This window comes from Rutilus rutilus, assembly GCF_951802725.1.
Source record: "Rutilus rutilus genome assembly, chromosome: 16".
Taxonomy (NCBI): Eukaryota; Metazoa; Chordata; class Actinopteri; order Cypriniformes; family Leuciscidae; genus Rutilus; species Rutilus rutilus.
Window position 1 is genome coordinate 24,265,971 of NC_140224.1, and position 23,087 is coordinate 24,289,057.

The window sequence follows — 23,087 nt, forward strand, 5'->3', positions numbered from 1 at the left end:
TCCAAAAGATGATTTTTTATTCCTCTTTTTAGTCAACTTTAGCATGGGTGTCTAAACTTATGCATAACACTGTATATGGATTTGGAACAACCTGAGGGTGAGTAAAGGCCCGTTCACACCAATGATGAGAACTATAACAATACGTTTTTAATAATCGTTCTAATTCTCACAATATCATTGCAGTCATTTCAGAATTATTTTTTTTCCAACTGATCAACGATAAAAAAAATTTGACAGCCAATCAGAATCCATCTTTCTTAAAATACCTTAAGCATTTAAAGCTGCAGATGATTTAAAGGGATAGTTCACCCAAAAATTCTGTCATTAATTACTCACCCTCATGTCATTCTTCTTCGGAAACACAAATGAAGATCTTTTTGAATGAAATCTGAGAGCTTTCTGTCCCTCCATAGACAGCTACGCAACTACCACTTTGACGCTTAAAGTGCATAAAGAGATCGTAAAACTAATACATAAGAATTGAGCGTTTTAGTATAAATTTTCCGAAGAGACTTGATCGCTTTATATGATGAACAGATTGAATTTAGGCTTTTATTCACACATAAACATTCATCAACTCACACATCAGTTGTGGTAAACAGGAGCTCAAGCATGTTTGCTTGAAGTGCGAGAACCAGTGAGGTTCATTCTCGTGTTACGCAGCACGTTTGAGCTTTTTGCAAGAGGTTAGTTCTCACGCGTCAAGCAGATAAGGTTTGATTGAGCTTCTGTTTATGTTCACTGATCAGTGTTAAAGCCTAAATTCAGTCTTTTCATCATATAAAGCAATCGAGTGTCTTCAGAAAATTTTGTCTAAACCTTTCAATTCCTATGGATTAATTTACGATCTCTTTATGAACTTTTTGAAGCATCAAAGTGTCAGTTGCGTAGCTGTCAACGGAGGGACCGAAAGCTCTCAGATTTCATCAAAAATATCTTACTTTGTGTTCTGAAGATGAACAAAAGTCTTATGGGTTTGGAACGACATCAGGGTGAGTAATTAATGACAGAATAAGTGCATGCTTATAATAAATCGGACATTATCTTCTGTTGATGCTAATCGTTCTTGGTGTGGACTGGCCTTAAATGAATAAAAAAAATTAATAATTTAAATCTGAAACCTCAGTTTGTTTTTAGACCACTGAGCAGTGCTAAGCATTTTTCCATGGAGACGCGCATCTGGGAGAGCGTGAGCGGCATGTGTTCTCTGTGGCTTGTGGGTATCTGTTTGCACAGCGGTGATTAGAACCAAGAGAGGGCGAGTTAAGGCCAATGAGGGGTGCAAATTCAGGCACTGGAGGACAGTAACCAGAGCAAGAGTTTGTTTTCTTTGTGTTGTACTTGATATCCTTTCCGCATACACACCACACTGGCATACGCGCATGCGTGAAGCAACTGGTCCCGAAGTGATTTTTAGCGGATGTATGAAGTCAGTTCTCCTCAAGTTCTCACAGGTGTCCTAACAGACTAACCACAGGTGTAGGTCATCACATTAACTATTGAAGATGTTCCACTAACATCCCAGATACTTCCCAGAAACTGTAGTGTACAAATACTTCTTGTTGCAACTTTGAACAATATATTTGTATGTGTTGTTTTGTAATTTTGTGCTTTACAAACATGGAAAGGTATACTTGTGAGTACAACCTTGTCTCTGATAATTATCCTTACATTCCATACAGGATAAATTTAACTAGACACAAATGAGACAATTGTTTACATTCAGTAAGACAACTGATCTTTGTAATCGTTGTGGGGATAGTATTTCTCAAATAATTTGGTCTTTTGATTGAATTTGAGAAAAGTTCATATTGAAATTTGTAGGATTTGGTATCTTGGCAGATCTGGGTCTTTTAGAAAATCTGTGAGGCAGGAGACTCTTCTCAGTATCTGTTTGTTCTCTATGTCCTTTAATGTCTGACTGTCTAGGTCTAGGAGAAACAGTTGAGATATTAAAGCGATCTCATATGTGATATCTCTTTTCTAAGGGGAGGGACAGTGAGACAGTGAGCCTCTTGAGCTGTGGGTGTGGACGAGGTTGAGCCACAGGGTGTTGCATAAGAGGAGCTGATTATGTCCCACAGCTTATCTCTGGGTTTATCCTCCCTTTCTCCCCATTTACTCTCTCTCTCTCTCTCTCTCTCTCTCTCTCTCTGAATTTTTCTCTTTTACTTCCCAGTTACGTTCTCATGATATCCATATGATGCCAGTTTGACCCCCAGTAGCATCCACTGTTTTAATTGGTTTTGTGAAAAGTTTGCGAAAGTTTGAGACGGTGTGCTTAATGAGGCAGTGAACTACACATCCCATGAAGCATTGCAAATGATACTCCAATCAGAAACAACAGTGCAAAAGAATAAAACTATTGACCTATAGTGAGCTTATATGTAATTTATAATTATTAAAGCACTATTTTTGTAATGATAAATTAAGATTACACACAATAGGAATGTTTATGCAAATATATTAGTAGTTATAAAAGCAAATTTTAGCTTTTTTAGAATTGATAAACTAGAATATTTTTCAAAAGCAAAGTTGTTTGTATTCTATGCATTCTGTGTAGGTGTGAACAGTCAATTCAGTGGTACGTATGAGATCTGTGTATGAAAAAGGGGGAGCAAAAAGGACAGAAAAAGAGAGAAAGCCTCAGAAAGAGGAAGAAAGAAACAGCACAGAAAAAGATAAAGGCAGTAAGAAGCAGTTTCTCTTTGCAAGTAATGTGATCTAACACTCTGTAGCAGTGCTGCTGTGCATTATTCAAAAGGGACAAATCAGTATTGATTGACAGACTGTTGTACATCTGTCTGCACTGTGTGTCTGTGTGTGTGTGTGTGTGTGTGTGTGTGTGTGTGTGTGTGTGTGTGTGTGTGTGTGTGTGTGTGTGTGTGTGTGTGTGTTTTTTTGTTCATTGTATAAAAGCTATATTTCTTAAATGTTATCAGTATAATATACATGGTTGGCATGTACGCATTTTGACAACCTTCTGACACAAATTCAACAGACAGATTAACTACATCAGTTTGTCCAGTCTCAGTAAGCAAGAGGTTTTGAAGTAATGCACTGTGGGGTGAGGAAGTCTGAGACCACTTTTAAAATTCATCTCATTTAAACCTAGAAATGAGAGTTTTTTTAGTGTTTTATTTTATTTTGAAAAATGTACAACAAAGAAATGTTATGACTTAAAATTATTTAGAAAAATGTAAGATTCTGTTCTATTTCTGGGTCACTTATTAAATAATACATTTAAACTTTTATTTGTTGTAATGCTGGGAAAATAATTGTTGGTGATATAATTGTATTACATATTTTATAACTGCAGTTTCACTGGTGATCTCAAACTTTTGGGCCGCATTATATTTTTACAATTCAGATGTTATTAAAATGCAGTTAATGCAACTTTTTAGACTTAATTTGCCCCAGTTTTACTGAGAAAGATATTTAATAGCAGCATCTTTTGAGCCATATAAGAGAGACTGGTATCATGCCACAGGCTCTGTTTCTTTCACATGAGTTCTTCTCTTGTCATATTTGGCCTTGTCTCAAATGATGTACGTGACATAGTAACATGCACATGCAAGTAAAGACAACAAAATAGTTTTTTGTGTCATTTTAGGATTCAGTTGATGCTTATAAGCAACCCTTTATCTCTGCAGATACAGCCAAAAAACAATGTTTTGTCTTGGTCCCCAGTAAAAAAAAAAAAAAAAAAAAAAAAAAATTATATATATTTATACCATGGGCTGTTTAAATACTCGATTCTGATTGGCTGGAAGGTGTGCAGTAAAACCGTTTAATGCACAGGTAGTTCCAGTCAGTTTGATTACAGTTCGAAATTAATCCGCTACATTGGTAACCATAGTAACACAGATACACTTGCAAGCAGAGTGAGAGACGCATATGAAAACGTTTAGGTAGGCTAAATGGATGATTTTTGAATATCGTTTAATTTGTATCAGTGTTGCCTGTCATTCATAAATAATTGTAATAAATCCATTAAAGAATCATTAAGTTAGCTATATGCTTAAGCAATGAGGGGACTGTAGCTGCTAGACTTTAAAGAAGAGCTCGATGCACACAGGTAACTCGCGCACGCATCTCTCTCTCTCTCTCTGTTCCTTCTCCTTCAGTTCTCTGTCTCTCTCTTTTAATAATGAATTTAAATAAATGTGAATTCATTCAAATAAAAGCAATCCGATGGCTCTACTTTATTTAAAGCGGACGGAGTGGAAGAACTGACGAGCCTTAACTTAAGAAATAACCGTCATTTTTACACGTCTGTTAAAAAATTACACTGTAAACATCAGTTACAGCTTTAACTTATTTTTAACTTGGCAAATAACCAAGGTATAAGCGGGATAATCCACGGCTAGCCATGCATTAAAGAATTTTAATGCACTTCGTAGAGGCAACCACCCTCCGCTTCGCGTCGGGTGGTTCTTCGCCTCTACGTCGTGCATTAAAATCCTTTAATGCATGGCTAGCCGTGGATTATCCCTTACATATGCCAATGGCAAATTGGTTTTATGCATACATCTCATAATTTTTTTTTGATTTACAGTGTGGTTAAAAAAAAAAAAAAAAAAAAAAAAAAAAAAAACACCTTAACGGGGTCATCGGATGCTCATTTTCCACAAGTTGGTATGATTCTTTAGGGTCTTCATGTAAAGTTGGTAACATAATTTGGTTAAAATTCCTCAATGGTTGTGTAAACCAACACCCTTTTTACCTCCTCAAAAATAGCTCTGTTCACAGCGACCCGTTTCGGTGCATGTCTCTTTAAATGATAATGAGCAACTGCTCACCCCACCCCTCTCTTCTGTGGGTGTTGACCCAACTATTTGACATAAGCAGAATGCATTGCAACACATAGGCAGGTATAATTAAATAATCTTGCTTATATGAGCATATATATATTTCTAAGCACTGACAGATCCAGTAAGTATTTTTTACAGTCTATGGTGTTGACACAAGTAAAGTGCTGCCTTGGCTGACTTTATACAAATGGCTGAGGGCAGAAATATGCTAATACAGGACAGTCCGTCAGTGGTTGTGGGCGGGGCATGAGCAATATGACATCATACTGCTCAGAAAATCCCAATGGCTTGATTATTGAGAGTGTTGAAAAAAAAGGAGTGAATGGATTTTTTTTCATTGTATGGTGGTTGTGTCCACACACTGCAAAGACACATTTATATGCAAACACCATATTAAAGTGAATTTTGCATTCGATGACCCCTTGAAGTAAATCTTAACTTAAATTTTAAATCTTTAAGGTTTTAACTTAAAATCTTATAAAAAAAAATTACAGGAGAAAAAGACAAAAAATATTGATTTAAAACTGAAAAACATTGTTTTAAGCATAAATCGAACATAATTAGTAACGTTTATACTTAAATCAAGAACAACTATTTGCAAATGGAACAAGAAAAATAAAGTTTAGGGAAAAAGTTTGAAGGGTGTTTAGAAATTGTTTGCTGGAAAACTAGACAAAAATCCTTTTAAAGAAAATGTGCGCCTTGATGACTTTAACTAGAATGCCGTCGGCAGGCTGTACTGACAGCAGCTTTGGAAAGAGCTTTCATACATATATACACGACCAGCAAAGCTGCCTTGCCAACATTGTTTAGCAAAGCATGATACTGGTTTCCTGGAGAGTGTCATCGGGGAGACTAGAACACACCGCTCTATCCTTGCACGTTCACACTCACACACATGCAGTGGCCTTTCCTTCCTCTGCTAAATTTAGTGGCCGTTGCACCTCAGAGACAAACACACTCAAGGAGGCTGCTGTTGTGTTGAATGGAATCTCGTGACATCACAGGAAGGGGGGTGGGGGGACTGAATAACAGACATGTCATCACCCTGTTAGCATTTCAGATGACATCACCAGTGGTTCTGCAGTCGTAACTTTCGTCTTACAGTGATTTAAAGGGATAGTTCACTCAAAAATGAAAATTCTGATGTCATTTACTTACCCCCATGTCATCCCAAACCCATAAGCCTTTGGTTAATCTTCCAAACACAAATTTAGATATTTTTAATGAAGTCTGAGAGTTTCTGTCCCTCCATTGAAAGTCCAGGTAACAAAAACCTAAGATATATAAAGGTGTCGTAAAACGAATCAATATGAATTGAGTGATTTAATGCAAGTCTTGTGAAGAGATACAATCGCTTGATATGATAAACAGACTTAAAGGGATAGTTCACCCAAAAATGACAATTAGCCCATGATTTACTCATCCTCTAGTCCTATCCCTATCCTAGGTGAATATGACATTCTTCTTTCAGACAAATACAATCAGAGTTATATTGAAAAATGTCCTGGCTCTTCCAAATGTTTCCAAGGGTGGGCTAATTTTCATTTGTGGGTGAACTGTCCCTTTAATTTATGTTTTTATTTACATATGGACACACAAGCTTCCATGTTTGCCAAATGTGATTGTGCTCTTATATATGTGTGTCGATCATTGTTTAGCTGTAAATGAAAGCCTAAATTAATTCTGTTTATCATATAAAGTGATTTTAGCTCTTCACAAAATGACTTTTTCGAAGATTAACCAAAGTCTTGATAATGACCGGATTTTTATTTTTAGTTTGAACTATCCCTTAAAAGCTATTGATTATAATTTCATCAGATGACTGCAGGTAGATGGCCTGATGTGTTCGAGAGGGCAGTTTTGAGAGTGCGATACGACAGGCTCGGTTTTCGAAAGTGCAGCAAATGTTGATGATTTCATCAGGAATTAAAGGGATAAATCAGGTTTTTCCCCTTAGCTTAGAGAGCAGGTAGCCTGGAAATCCAGACCCAAATCTGAAAGATTAAGGGTCTGGCATCGACTAATGAAAATCACCCAGCTCGAGGGGCGGCACCAAGCATGCATTTGAAAATCTCACTGCACGCAATTGACCTATGGCTAAGCCACGCCCCCTCCACTCACTCGGACAAACAGTCAACATTCGGTAACAGGCGCTATAGCGGTAGCTGTCACAGTAGGAGACATTTCACAGGAGGCAATTGAGGATTTTTGGAGACAGAAAGATTATATATCATCTCGAAGTCACCAAAAGGGCCTTAACTATACATTGGAGAGTTATATTAATAATTTCATTGTTGAGAAGGTCGATGAAAAGCTTCAGCTCCAGACAAAGATTTACAGGTCACAGTGTACACGTTATAGTTTGGTGCTATTTCGCTTCAAACGCTCGCTTTATACGCGCGTCCTATTCGCTTTGGACGCGCGAATGGATTCAACATGTTCAAGCGTCAAACTAGACGCGATGCGTGCGAATTTGACGCTCTATTCGCGTTTGGTGTGAACGCAGCATAATGAACAGGCTGCGAGGTCAAGATTGCAATGCTGGAATGAGTGTGTGTATCGGAGAGAGAGGCGCGGGCGCGATCGAACAGTGGAAACATAAAAACATACTCCATTTTGTTCATACAGGACATCATTACAACTGCAAAGTGTTTAGCCTACTTATATTTGTGTAAAACACAACATTGTGTCTGGCTATTTACAGATACGTTAATGAAGCCAAGTGACATGATGTACAACGCAGCTAGAAGCTAGCCTAACGTTATGTTAGAGATGTTAAAGATAACGTTCAAAACAAATACGTTGTTGACTTACCTTAGAACAGATGTAGACATCCTTGTTTAATTGCGTTTAGTTGGTGTTGTGGTCTACCGCATAACTTAATCCAGAGCAGACACTTATCTCGGTTGAAATGTGGCTTGGGAAAGGGTAAAAAATACACACCGTCGCCCAGCCTCTCAGGATACCTAGTGTCGGAGTTGCATGTACCCCATGCACACCGTTTGACCATTTAAAACTTAAAATGACAAGAAAAAACATATAAAAACGAATGAAAACTGACTAACTGCAATGCATTTCAATGGACGTGGAAGCAGAGAATGTCCCGAGTGTATGAGTTAGCTATGTGCACTGTGATTGGCTCATCGCGTTTGGGGGCGTGGCTTAGCCATAGGTCAATTGGATAACACTACGACCAATCACAACAATAAGCCCTATACACTTAGCTACCAGCGGAGCTAACTGGTAGATTAGACTCTTGCAAAACAGCAAAAACGTCCTTCTTGCAAAGGAAGGATTCGAGCGCCGTCTTCTGTTCCTCTATTAGATAAAAAGCCAAGTCTAACTCATTCATTAAAGCGGCCAAAGCCGTTTCAAACAACTGGTGTTCATCCATAGCCATCTTGCAATGTTTACTAATGACTTTGACGTTGCAGTGCTGTCGTCATCTGTTTAGCTCGCCTCTGGCCCGCCTATATCAGATAACCCGATGTGATTGGTGCAGCTCGGATACAAGGGCATATTTAATGAGCATCATTACTGGACACCAGAGTAACTAGCTGAGCAAATTCAATTTGTGCTCTCGCGAGAACTCTGGATTTCCAGGGTAGAGAGCAGGTTAAACTCAGGGCAAAACAACAGAACCTCAACCTCCACGGCACAAACTGTGGCAAACGAAATCTGTTCTGCTGCAGAGCTTGTGCTGTTCTTCATGTCCTAATTCCTGTATTCAGGAAGAGGACCGGTAGTGCTGATCTGGCACCGGGTCCGCAGTGTCCCTGACGATCTAGATCACTGTGAAGAGAAAAATAAAACAGGCCTCCTATTTTGAGACGCTCTATGAATGCAGCTCGATATCTCTCTCTCTCCGACACCTCCATCCACCTCCACATATGCACCGCAGGGCCCGTATTTTCGCTCTCTCTCTCTCTCTCTCTCTGCATAATAAGCTTAAGCAGTGGTTTCCTGACATTGTGGATCTGGTGCCTCTCCCAGCTCCTCTCCCCCACGCGGAGTTGATGGAGAGTGGGCGTCGAATCTCGGCTAGGCGTCGGGCCCATGTGGGGTCTGCGTGGGTCGCTCGGGGATGTGCTGCACTGGCAGGAAATTGTTTGAAAAGGAATTATAAAACCGAAGCAGTTTCCCTGCCAACTCTCTGCCACCCTCCATCCTTAGAGACAACAAAAAGAGGCAGAGAGCAGGAAGTTAGTGAGCGCGTGTGCGAGGGGCCCATCCCTGTAGAGAGAGATTCACAGAGTGAATCTATTACTGGGATCGTGAACTTTGGCATCAGCTGATAAAAGTAAAGGTGATGTTGAATTGAGATGTTTACAGAGCGTGTTCACAAAGTCAGTGGATAATGTGCTTCTGGATGAATTCGTCTTCTTTTCGTGCTGAGATGCTGTCCTCTGATTGGTTTATTTTGTGTTTCCTCTCTACAGATCGACTTGGAGCCTGAGGGGAAAGTGTACGTCATCATTGATCTGTCGGGATCCTCCAGTGAAGGTGAGACTCTTGAGTCCACAGCAAATTAACACAAGAAGTTGACAGAATTGTATGTGTGATAGAGAGTGTTTATTTATTTTATTTTTTAAAATAATTATACACTAACATTCAAAAGTTTGGGGTCGTTCAACGGAAATTAATCCTTTTATTCCACAAGAACACATTCAATTGATCAAAACTGACATTTATAATGTTAATAAAAAAATTTTTATCACAGTTTCTACAAAATTATTAAGTGCAACTGTTTTTAAATTGATAATAATAAGACATTTTTCTTGATAAAGTAAAATTTATTCAGTGCCATATCAGAATTATATCAGCATGATTTCTAAAGGAACATGTGACACTGGAGTAATGATGCTGAAAATTCAGCTTTGCCATCACAGGAATAAATTACTAACTAAAATATATTAAAATAGAAATTAGTTTAATTTAATTCAACTGAATTTATTTTAAATTGCATTAATATTTCCCAATATTACCAAATAAATAAATAAATGCAGCCTTGGTGAGCATAAAGGACTCAAAAGAAATCTGAAGTTAATATATTAAATTAATACATCTTTTTTATTTTATGTTAAACAGACTAATGTTAAGTAAAACGGACTAAAATGAATTAATATGACACAAGTATTTACTCAATTTAAAAGGAAATCGGCATCCAAAGACACAAACTGTAAATAAAAGAAAAAAAATGAACATTTCTTTTGTGCTATCATTGACAACTGAATAGTAATGATCTGAGAACTGGTTTGTCTGTCCTGATGGTGGGCGTTTGATAGATTCATGAAATCCTCTTGGTTTTGTTATACATCATTAGTGCATCAAGAGAAAGGCCTGTGCCAAGATACTTATGAGAGGAAGTGTGTGTGTGGAAAGCAGTGTCCATTAGGGAAATCCCACTCTTTAACTCGCGTGTGTGTGTGTGTGTGTGTGTGTGTGTGTGTGTGTGTGTGTGTGTGTGTGTGCGGGGGCTGAAGCTGTTCTTTCCTGGGTGTGTATCGAGCATATGTTCTGAGAGCCCACTCACCGACCTGAGGCTGGTGCTGGGAGATGTCTCTCTCCAGTTGAGGTTAACTAATGATGCAGACTCAAATCAGAAATGCTGGACTGTGATTCAGAAATAGCTTTGATTCCCCACTCCGGTTATAACTGACTGGATGCATTAATGGAGATGATCATGACAGATAATCTTCATTGAATAACAATTCAATCAAAATTCTGACAAAGGAGTGTTCCTGTGTTTTAAAGGAGATAGTTCACCCAAAAATGACATAACATTAACATAATGTTTTAACTAACAATTAATATAATATTTGATACAGTATTTATTCATCTTTGTTAATGTTAGTTAATAAAAAAATACAGTTGTTCAATGCTAGTTTATGTTAGTTCACTGTGCATTAGCTAATGGTAACATACAACTTTTGATTTTAATAATGTATTAGTAAATGTTGATTTAGATTAGTTTAGATTAATAAATGCTTTAGAAGGATTGTTCATTCTTAATTCATGTTAAGTAGTTAACTAATGAAACCTTATTGTAAAGTGTTACTGACTTTTTTTTTTATCGAGCAATTGCAAATCATATTTTGACGTGTATATTCCAACTTGGCAGATCAGTCCATGTTGCACAAGGTTTGACGTCAAGGATATCAAAAGCAAATGAGATGCATACATTTCAGGAAATCAGGATTTTGAAGTCAAGTCATGCTATGCGAATTTGAAAATGGTATCATAATTTGTGCTGTTTTAGCTACAGTTGAACAATGCAACGCCTGTATCCAGAATTTCTTAGCTCTTTTGTTCAATTTATGGTCAAGACTACAGTCACCATTTTTTCCCATTCATATGTATAAGAGTGGACCGTCTCTGCCTTTTACAGTCTGTTTTTAACACAAAGTTACTGTATTGTATGGTTTCAGAAAACTTTGAACCAAGGAGTCATATATGGACATGATACTGTTATGATATATTTTTTTTTGTAGCTTAACGGCACTTTTATGACAAATAATAATAGTCTGCTAAATTTTCAAAAAAAGAAAAAAGTAAACCATACAGATTTGGAATGACATGAGGGTGAGTAAATGATGACCACATATTTGTTTTAGATTTAACTAGCTCTATTAAAGCATGAATCATTCTTTTCATTTGACAGATTATTGGTGTTTCGACACACTAGGCTTCATCAATGAGCTGTGATAATAGACCTGCAAATGTGTACGTTTACGCACAAATGTAAGGAGCAACAAACAACAACACAGCGCCCACACAAAGGCACATCCACACACAGTCTCAACAGACAATAAAATGCACACATTCAAGCTCTGTGTCTAAATAATAGTTGTGTTGTCTGGATGTTGCGTTAATCACAGGCCTCTTTTCAAAGGTGTCAGTAAACTGAGGATGAGCTTGGCTGGAGATCACTTAATTCTAGCGTCTCCGTGCAAACAGTCAGTTAGTGCTAATGTGTGACTTTGCTCTGGGCATAAATGAGAGCTCAGCATCCCTCCAGTTTATATCCAGTGGTCTGAGCAAAGCCTTGTTCTGTATTATTGTACATACATCTATTGATCTCTAGTTGATCTTTCATATTGATCCAAAGCACTGCTTGTTCTGACCTGCCTGGGTGGGGTGAGTTGACATGCATGAGAATCCCAACAACAAAAAGAAAGATCAGGTCAGTCCAGTATATTAGTAGAGACTGACAAAATATCAATAGATGTGCACACTCTAAAGAACTCCCAGAATGTATCAAAAAGCACTTTAAAAAAAGAAGAAAAAAAAAACCTTTTAAAAAGCTTCCTATTAGATCATGAGTTGGGTTGGGAACCAATAGTAATAATATTTTTTTACATTTATATAGTGCTTTTCTCGTCACTCAAAGCACTTTACATCTCCACCTGGATGATGCAACGGCAGCCATAGTGCGCCAGAACGCCCACCACACACCGGCTTATTGGTGGAGAGGAGACAGAGTGATGAAGCCAGTCAGTATATATGGGGATGATTAGGAGGTCATGATGATGGACAGAGGCCACTGGGCAAATTTGGCACCCCTACTCTTTTTCAAAAGAAATCCTGGGATTTTTTGTGACCACAGAGAGTCAAGACCTTGGTTTAACGTCTCATTCGAAGGACGGCGCTTTTTGACAGTATAGTGTCCCCATGACTATAATGGGATGTTAGGACCCACACAGACCACAGTGTGACTCGCACTCCCTTCTGCGAGACAACCAAGAACCAGTTCTAATTAAGAACATTTAAAGAAGCGCATTATTTTCATGACGTTCTCTTCTGGTAATGGTTCGGAAGTGCCTTGGAGGTTGGAACGCGCAGCTTTGTATGATGCGTTGATGTAATTTCCACTGAAACAGGAAGCTAAGGTGCGACTTATTGAATGGCTCCTCCCCCTTTTCAAATAGCCAATAGCATTTAGTTTACCTCACAGACTGCAAGTCGTGCTTGACAGCACCATGGAAGCGAATCTGAGCGCTGGTGATATGTTGGATTCAATATTAGAGGTGTGAATAAAGTCTAGCCATTTCACTCCTAACTAATGTACAGTTGGAAAACGGATTAAAACTTGAGCGTTTGAGCAACCGGACACACATCTCCAACCCATATTGCTCCGTGACGTGTCAATGGTCGCTTTGGCCAGGTGGTATTTATAGCATAGGGAGTGGGACGCTTTATATTCTAGAGAGCATTTGATTGGACAGAAGATGTGATGAGAAGCTGAAGTCCGCGGTGATGTCATAAAAATCCATGATCTATTTTAGTGGAAGTGAGAGACTGTAAGTTTTGAATGCTTATATCTCCTAAATGCGAAATTTTTCATTGTTTTGGAACAAACCAGTTTATTCAGAACAGCCATATGGCCATATGGCCAGCAGCCATATCACCCTGTAGCCCAAGACTGGTTGCCCACTGAAGCTAAGCAGGGCTGAGCCTGGTCAGTACCTGGATGGGAGACCTCCTGAGAAAACCAGGTTGCTGCTGGAAGAGGTGTTAGTGAGGCCGGCAGGGGGTGCTCACCCTGTGGTCTGTGTGGGACCTAACGCCCCAGTGTAGTGATCGGGACACTATACTGTCAAAAGAGCACCGTCCTTCGGATGAGACGTTAAACCGAGGTCCTGACTCTCTGTGGTCATTAAAAATCCCAGGATGTCCTTCGAAAAAGAGTAGGGGTGTAACCCCGGCATCCTGGCCAAATTTGCCCCTTGGCCTCTATCCATCATGGCCTCCTAATCATCCCCATATACTGATTGGCTTCATCACTGTCTCCTCTCCACCAGTAAGCTGGTGTGTGGTGGGCGTTCTGGCGCAATATGGCTGCCGTCGCATCATCCAGGTGGATGCTGCACATTGGTGGTGGTTGAGGAGATTCCCCCTTCCTTGTAAAGCGCTTTGAGTGCCTAGAAAAGCGCTATATAAATGTAACGAATTATTATTATTATTAATTATTATTCATAACCTCAGATTAACATATTAATACTAAAAGCTAAAAAACATACATTTTAGTGAAAGACTCTTCTGAACGTTTCTTTTTAATGAATCACACATACTTGTGAATAAGTTGGAGCGGTTTCTCAATCATTCAATCATCAATCTCAATCTTTAATCTCTTTAAATTCTGATTGTCTGCCTTGTTTTCATCGTTCATCAGCTGGAAAATATTGTTCTGAAAGGGATTCAACTGTTTTTGTTCCTCTGCGTCTTTATCGTTGCAGCTGTGATGTGGACCTCCCTATTCTCACAGAATTTGAATGATTGTGAAAACTTTATTTTATTTATCGTCCGTAATGTGACCAACCTTTAACTGTGTTATATTGTTCTTGAGGCTCTTGAGACCTAAATTCGGTGTATTTTATGGCGTGTAAACTAAGATACAGTTTATGAGTTTTATCAGTGGTGTTATATAAGGATAAAGGAATGAAGTATGCTACCACATTTGGTTTCTTTGTTGATTTGAACAAAGAACAAACTTGAAATGATCCCAGCATTTGGCAACACAATTGCATTTCTGTTTTGCAAAATTTTCTTCCTCAAATTCAAAAGAATAATTAATGGAATGGAATTTTAAAGAATCAGATTTTGGTTTGTACAACATTTTTTGGTACAAATCCCTCCTCATGACCTTTGATCTTTGCTGCTATGGAGAGCAGTTGTTGCTACCTAGAGGTGGGAGAGTGTTGTCTTGTATCCACAAACTGATCCAATCAATGAGTATTACACACAAACTCACACACAGGAAAGATACTCTTTAGATGTGAAGGGCAGTTGAGCTATTTTCAGTGGTACCTCAAGCTACGCAGACCAGAATAGCTCAGGCACTGCAGCGTCCTTGATTTCTGTAAAATTACCCACGTTCCTACCTGCCTGACCCACGTCCCACTAGGGTGTGTTATGACCAATTCAGAACACGAATTTTCATTGCTGTTTACAGACTGCGCTGGTCACAGATGTTTCATTTGGATAAATGAAATATATTTCTGTCTGTTCCACTGCCTGAGTGCATTTATATACACATAAATCTTGAGATATTGAAAAGAAAATTGGAGCAATAAAGTATCCCGACTCCCACCTGCTTTGCGCAAGTTTGTCCCTTTTGCCGTTATCAGCTCACCCTTCTGATGTGAGGTGACAGACGCTGTGCTTCTATCTTTACCCTCCTCTATTTATAGTGATCCTCTCATCAGCCAAATGTATTCCTCCTTTCTCAGGATTCTGACTCATCCCACCGTTCAATACATTTAACCATATTAAAGGATAACCAACACAGGTTGATAAAAGGAATAAGTAGGAAGTGTGTGTGTGTGTCTGTGTGTGTATTTGGCCTGGTAAACCCTACATTATGGGGACAAAATGTTTTTGTGGGGACATTGTCTGGTCCCCATTAAGGGAAAAAAGCTTATAAATCAAAAGTGATGTTGTTTTACAAGTTGATGTAAAAATGCAGAAAGTTGTCTGTGATGGGTAGGTTTTAGGGGTAGGGTAAGTGTAAGTGTATAAAATATACAGTTTGAACAGTATCAAAATCATTATGTCTATGGAAAGTCCTCATAAAACATGAAAAGTGTGTGTGTGTACCCCTACGTAGTGGAAACGTTTTTGTCAGGTGCAGCATGTCAGTTGTTCAGGATTTACTGTCTGAAAATAGCAGGTGGGACTGAGCCATGGATTAACAGACAGACAGACAGACAGACATACACACACCTTATAGGTGAGACAAAACAATGGCGGCATGTGAAAAAGTTTATATAAAACATATTTATACACTACTGTTCAAAGTTTTGGTCCGTAAGATTTTTTTTAAATGCTGTTCTTTAGAACTTTCTGTTCAATCCTGAAAAAATTATCACAATTTCCCACAAAAATATTAATCGTCTCAACTGTTTTCAACATTGATAATGTTTCTTTAGCAATGAATCAGCAAGAATGGAGTAATGATGCTGAAAATTCAGCTTTTCCATCAAAGGAATAAATTGGAATAAATACACTTTAAATAAATGTTAAAATATATAATAATTTTTTCTATTTAAAATAATGGTTTTCTATTTCACAATATTACTGTTTTTACTGTATTTTATGATCATATGCCTTGGTGAGCATAAGAGACTTCTTTCAAAAACATAAAATATTTTACCCAGATCTGTTGTGTTAGATTATGGCAATAGTAACCTAAATGTAAAAAAGGTGAAATGACCCCAAAAAAATCAATATACACCAATATGTATCCAATATTGAGTGGTACTGATAAATTAAAATATCTCAGATAACCAATATGCTACTTATATATTGTGTATCCCTAGATTAAAAGGCTGAACACTCTGAAAACCCTTGTCTTGAGGACACTTTATAAACACATAAAAAACTTTTCTATTTAGTTCAAATCACATTTATTTGTATAGCGCTAAACAATACATTTAGTTTCAAAGCAGCTTTACACAAAATGCATGAATCCACATTACAATTTAGAGTAATCTGTTATCAGAAGTGACTGTGTCCATGTATTTCAGAAAATCGTGCCGTTAACTAACAATGTAGTAATTTAAGGCAGAAACAACGAGCTCATTGAAGTAATTATTACAAGTTGTGAACATAATGATTACAATACATAGAAAATGTAGCATTGGTGCATGTTGATTCAAAGTTTGCATCATCTAAAGTCCTTGACAGAATTTGAGTCATCTCTTCACAGTGATGTGCATTCATAGCAATACGAAAAAGACCAAATATTGCCACAGCTGTCCTCTAACAAACCCTTTAACCCCATTTCTGTCCATCTTCTTCCTGATTGGCTGCCCCCATCCGCTTCCTGTTCGTCCTACACTTGAACTTTCTCCCAGGGTTCATGTGTTCACCGCTCAGTGAGTGTCAGCATTTGGCTGCTTACCATGCAAATGTATGCAGGGCTGCTAGGAGAGGTGGTATTGGCTATTTTTATATTTTTCTTAATGAGTTTCTGTGTCTGAGGCTTCAGTGCACTAAATGTTCCCTTCCATGTTGTCTCCTTCTCTCGTCAACTTCCCCACTCCTCCCTTAAAATCCAAATCTGTCTATCTGCATGTTGAGGGGGATCTTCTGCGGTCGCTGCGTGTGTTTGTTCAGCGGGGCGGCCCAGCCTCTGAGATGGTTTAGATTAAAGGGGTTGCCATGGAAACGAGCCTGTGCGCTCACACTTATAGATGGATAGAGTGGGTGAGAGGTCTGAGAGCAGGAGAGAAAGAAAGAGAGATGGAGTAAAGGGTGAAAGAGTGGACAAGGTCATAATCTGAGCAATGACGTTGCCGTTGTGAAGAGTTTTCGGATTAGGTAGCATAACCTCGCACAGATGTTTGTCATTCAAATCCAGCTCGGTATGTGCGGCATTATGAAAACTCGATATTATGTTCGATAATATCTGTTCTAGGTGTTGGGGCTCTGACTCACTGGTGATCTTAATGTATTTCCCTTCCTGCGATCAAGGACCCTCAACGGAATAATCTGCAATCATTTTGTTAGAGAGATAGAGAGTCATGTGACAGATGGCTAGTTAGATAACATCTCAGATTATTACGTCACTGCGGCTCAGTAATACTGTAGGACTGTGATATCACCTGCCAAGCTTACCAGATACAACACTCTTGTGACTCAGATACATGACTGAAGGAATCTTTCGTACATCCGTAGTGAAAGTACACCTTTCGAAAGTTTGGGGTCAGTTTCAGTGTTGATAATATATAACATAACCGTTATTATAAAATTTTCAGGATTCCTAGATGGATAGAAAATTCAAAAGAACAGCATTTATTTGAAATGGAAATCTTTTGTAACATTATACAAGTCATTACTGTCACTTTTGATCAATTTAAGGCATCCTTACTCAATAAAAGTAGGCTATTAATCTTTTTTTTTTTTAAGAGAAAATAAAATAAAGGTCTGACTCTTTTGAACAGTAGTGTATTTCTGTATTCCTTATTTAATTGGATGATGGTGCTCTTTGTGTACGTTGCAGCCACTTATTGTGAAAATTACACATGACTCAAGTTTTAAGCATTTCTAAGCATATTTATTTTGCCGCCTATATTAAAAGGCTACTCTATTCACACAGCAGGAGAGTAGCTGCAAGTACACTTGCAGTGTGTTGAGCCTATTTTTGCTGTCCGTTGTGCACTGAACTAATAATTGAAAATACACTCTTAACCTATTCATTAACACAATCTTTTACTACATATGATTTTATGAAGCAACATAAAGTACTGGAGTGAACTGCTCACACTCAATACAGGTTCCGTGCACATTGACAAGCACAAAGAGCAGTTTCTCTTCAGTTAATCTGACTGAGTCCAGATGATTTTATAACAGATTATAGCTTTTGCAATTTGGGGTTTGAGTTCCATTCTGTGTTAATTAATTACTGTGCGTTTGGTTCACCATCTCATGTAAATTACATTTCGCAACGATCAGTTTGTAATAACTCTGAATGACCAAGTTCTCATGTATTTCTTTTAATAACTGCTATAAATCATATATGAAATGCATGTTACCTAATAGCCTAAATAGCTTGACTCTCTAACACTCCTGTTGAAAAGACCAGCATCGCCAACATACAGTGTGTTGTGTTTTGTTCTGCAGCATGGGTTGCTGGTATGCTGTTGTAAAGCCTTCTGAACAGTTTAACCACACTTTAAAACCGAATGAAATTGAACTGAAATGTGTTCATTCACTCAAATTTGACTGAAACCAAAAAATGTTAAATATCGCACATCACTCGAGCTTGCTGAATCACATAATAGCTTTAATATGCATTGTTTCGTACTGTATATTTAAAGGTATTTTATATTTCTATATATATATACATTCCTCGAATATTATACTGAAAGTTCATTATACTTAAAAGAAAAGAATGCATGAACGTAATATCTAATTTTATTCAACTAAACTGAGTGAGATGCAACAGATGTCTAGTTCCAAGCGTGTTTTGAATCAGACTGAATAAGTAGCATAATTGAATTATGGATTTTTGAAAATTACCTTTCGTGTAGTGTGTAACATATATCTAAGTGAATTCGACTCCGAGTCATAAGCCGTTTCGTTGTGACGTCAAGGCAAAACATTAGCATATTGCCCGCCCACTTATTGCGCGTGCAGACACCATGGAAAACTTGAACCTCAAACCTGCAGCTGATTCCTGTGGATACTGGATAGCACCATTTCGAGAAGATGCTGTGTCTACAATGTTAAAGTAAAGCCAGTTTTTTTTTTTTTTTACTGCCCAAGGACGAGCATGTGAAGAATCAGTGGTTAAAATTAACCACAATATTACAGCAGTATAATCCTAAACTTTTGCTGTGTTCCCTTTATTTTACTGACGACTGCTTCTCAAATCTCGGAGTTCAGTGTAGGATCCGCAAACCACTTGCTCTTGAAAGATGGTGTTCAAAATACTTAGTTTTGAGTTTTACATTGCGTAGGTCTCCTCATTGTTCGTTACTGTCTTTAGTTTACGGTGTAGGAAGCCTCAGGACACGTCACGCAAAGCTGACGTTGTTATGTCAATGGGTGTTTTTGTTTTCGTACGCGGTAAACCAATCACAACAGACAGAGCTGTCTGGCCAATCAGAGCAGAGTAGCTTGCTAGAGAGATTGATTCATCTGACGAGTCGTTTGAGAATCATTGAAAATGTGGCAATGTGCAAATGTATATTATGAGGAAATTAAAAACAGTTTTTTTTTACCTTTGATGCATGTAGGAGACTCCAAAACAACATAAGGAAACTTTAAAATAGCATAATAGGGGCACTTTAAGTGTTATTTTGTGTGTTTTTGCAATATATTAATATAGGGAGAGATGCATTAGTGTTTAATGTTCCTTTTATGTTGGGATTTTATAGGGGTCTCTGTTATTTTGCAGTTTTGCATGGATTACCATTGTGGTAAAAGAGTAGAGCCTGTTATTAGGTCAAGGATTGGCTGTAAAACTTTTAAAAGACTATTTATGTTGCTTAAAGGGATAGTTCGGCCAAAAATGATATTTAACCCATGATTTACTCGCCCTCAAGCCGTTCGAGATGTATATGTCAATCTTTCCGGTAGCGGTCGACGCGCGTTCACGGAGATGGATGCTGGCGTATGACGTAGGACGTAGCGTAGGAAGCGTTGTGACGTAGAACGAACGTGACAGCGCAGCCAGAGAGCAGAGCAAAACAAAACTCTACGTTCGTACTACGTCACAACGCTTCCTACGCTACGTCCTACGTCATACGCCAGCATCCTTCTCTGTGAACGCGCGTCGACCGCTACCGGAAGCCAGTTATTTTCGTTTATAAAGTTTTAAATATGTATATTTTTACGACAAAACCGCACGGATTACCCTCAGAAGGCCTTCGTTTATCCCCCTGGAGCCGGATGGATTACTTTTGTGAAGGATGCATGCACATTTTGGGACATGAAGAAGGTGGACCCCATAGCTTCACATTATAACCACTGAAAGATCTAAGACATTTTCTAAAATAACTGAAAATGTGTTCGTCTGAAAAAAGATTGACATATACATCTCGAACGGCTTGAGGGTGAGTAAATCATGGGTTAAATATCATTTTTGGCCGAACTATCCCTTTAACTGTGTTCATGCAAGTCTATAGTGATAGTATCTTTTATACAATAGCACAATAGTTAACTGCAAAAGATTTGAGTTAACATGATGTTGAAGCATTCAAACTGTATGAGTTAGCTTGGATAATATTTCAATTAAATTGCAATGAGCATGTTTATGTAGTACAAAATCAACATTTAAAGTTAATTTTGCCATAATGTATGTTTTGCCAACTTATTACGGTTTACAGTGCAGCAAACTTTCCTTGGTCAGCCAGTTTCAACAGAAAGAAGGTTACGGTGGCCCACCAGTTAGACTACCACCAAACTAGCACTAACCAGTTTATACCAGCATGCTCTTTTCCGGCATTTGCTATCAATCTGCACTATTTGTCCAGCTCTAAACTCTTTAAACTTTACCTGGGATGATTAAATTGAAAGTTGTGTGGCTCATCTGCCACTCATTGATCAATCTGAAAGTATGGATTGAACTGACTGACATTGAGTTATAAGCAGATTTGGAATCTCTCTCTCTCTATCCCTCTTTTTCTGATTGATGCCATTTTAATTGGTCCCATGCTGTGCTCTGGCTGGATTGGAGAGTGCTTGTGGGTGGCGTGTCTGGGGCTGAAGTGGCATTGGCGTGGGTGGAGGCTGCCCCAAGCTCCTCTTGGCTGTCTGACCGTGGGCGAATACAACCGTTCGGCACAAACTCTCATCAGCTCAGCCTTCCACAAGCCAATCAGGAGAATAGTGGTGAAATATACACAAATTAAAAAAAGAGGAACACAGAGTTGTGGAAGGATGAATGTAGATATGGATGAAAAGGAGAGACCGTGGTTTAGTGGAGCGCACGTGCGCATCGTCCCTGATCACCATGGACACAGTCACTAGGGAAAGTGTTCATGCATTCTCACCTGCTGCATGTCATGAGACCTGAATGAGAGAGATAATGATTGTAAAGGTGTATGTCTACTGTACACCTTCATCACATCTCTTTTACATGTTTCTGATCTGAACTTAACTATAAAGACGGCAATGGACATTTTTTGGTACCCATTAGGAAAACAGCTTATAAATCATACTAAATTACATAAAATATAAAAAAGTTGAAAGTTTTCTGTGATGGTAGGTTTATGGTTAGGGGACAGAATATACAGTTTGTACAGTATAAAAATCATTATGTCTATGGAACTATACATTATGATGACGCCATATTATAGATGCATCATCACATTTGACATATATACATATTACATACACACATATATATATATATATATGTTTGACACATATATGTATATATATATAATTATTACATGTTGCTAAGCTAACATGACATAAAATAGATGTTCTACTTAAATAAAAATCTGTCACTTTACTTTGTCCACTGTTTTGGGTGAACTTTTTCACTGAGCTTGCCACTGTCTATTCTAGGTGTGCCTTCTCTGTGAAAGATGCATGTGATGCTGCCTTGGTCAAAATCTCTAAAGAAAGCATCATTTTGCTGCATAACTGCCTTCATGTTGGGCCTATGATGCCTTAAAATGCTGTCTAGTTAGTCAGCACGCTAGGTTTTAAAACAGAACTATTGATTTCCTCCCTGCCTCATGTTCATGTCAAATTAAATACGGTGACGAGATCTATAAAGTGAATACAGAGAGTATGAACTCCACTGTTATCATGTCTTCTCTTTCAGCGTGTCTGTGTGTGGTATACTAAGGTGAATAGTGTTGTGCTGGGAGGTATAGGTGTGTTCTGGTTAAGCCCTGCTTTTTGAGCAGATGGATAATGTATTATGTAAGCACATCTATCCCACTAATGGCCCTTTTAGCTGCCACGCTGTTCTCCTGAGCAGCTGCCCGCTCCAGAAGACAGGACGCTCTCTGATATCAGACAAAACAAGCACACAACTTGCCTCAGGAGCACCCTGACATGAGACAGAACTCGGATACACACAGACGTTCACGCACACTCTTACCGATTTGTCCCCCAGGATGCTTGCTATGGTAATTGTGCTGAGCCTAGTCGCTCTATGGGGGCTGCTTGCCACCCTATGGGGATTCTTAGCTGTAATCACACCTCTGCAGTAGCTCCTCTTACAGACAGCGCTAAAATAATGCAGCCCACACATACGCTGCTGTACTGAAAGACAAGAAGTGTGGGAGGAGTTGGATGACAAGTTTATTGGAACCAAACAACAGGGAGAAACTACTCTCTTTCAAGGAAACCACTCTCTCTCTCACACTCATTGACGGACACAGGGCACATTATGGACACCGCCACAACACACGTAGTGATGTGAATGTAATTTCACAGTTGTTTGTCTGATGAAGGAACGCTGTCCCCCTCAAAGGCATCACCTGACTGCTGGAATGCATGGAGCCGTGGTGGTGGGTCACATGGTTGGTCAGGTGGTCCTCGGCCGCCGGTTTCTCTCATGATCAAGACACTTACACAATTACTGCAGCCCTCAAATGGGGCAGAGTGAGGGGAAGAGTTGCTTGAGAATCAATGATGTGTTTGTTCACTTTCTCTGTTGGCTGGGTTAACCTTAGATCATGAGGCTTCCTGAGGAGCGTTCTGTTTGGTGGTGGCCAGGGTTCTAGTGTGTGATTTATCTTTGATGGAATAATAACGCAAAAATAATGATTGTTCTCAAACAGGTTCCCTTAAACACTCCCACAC

At 38.7% G+C, this 23,087-nt stretch overlaps 1 protein-coding gene across 2 annotated transcripts in view; it reads left to right on the forward strand.

The window, feature by feature from the left end:
* prkcea (protein kinase C, epsilon a) overlaps positions 1–23,087 on the forward strand; it is a 73,796-nt gene that overhangs the window by 10,632 nt on the left and 40,077 nt on the right. For both annotated transcript variants that reach the window (XM_084435049.1, XM_084435050.1), the window contains exon 2: positions 9,257–9,320. In XM_084435049.1, coding sequence (XP_084291175.1) covers positions 9,257–9,320 — 64 coding nt within the window. The remainder of the gene's footprint in view (positions 1–9,256; positions 9,321–23,087) is intronic.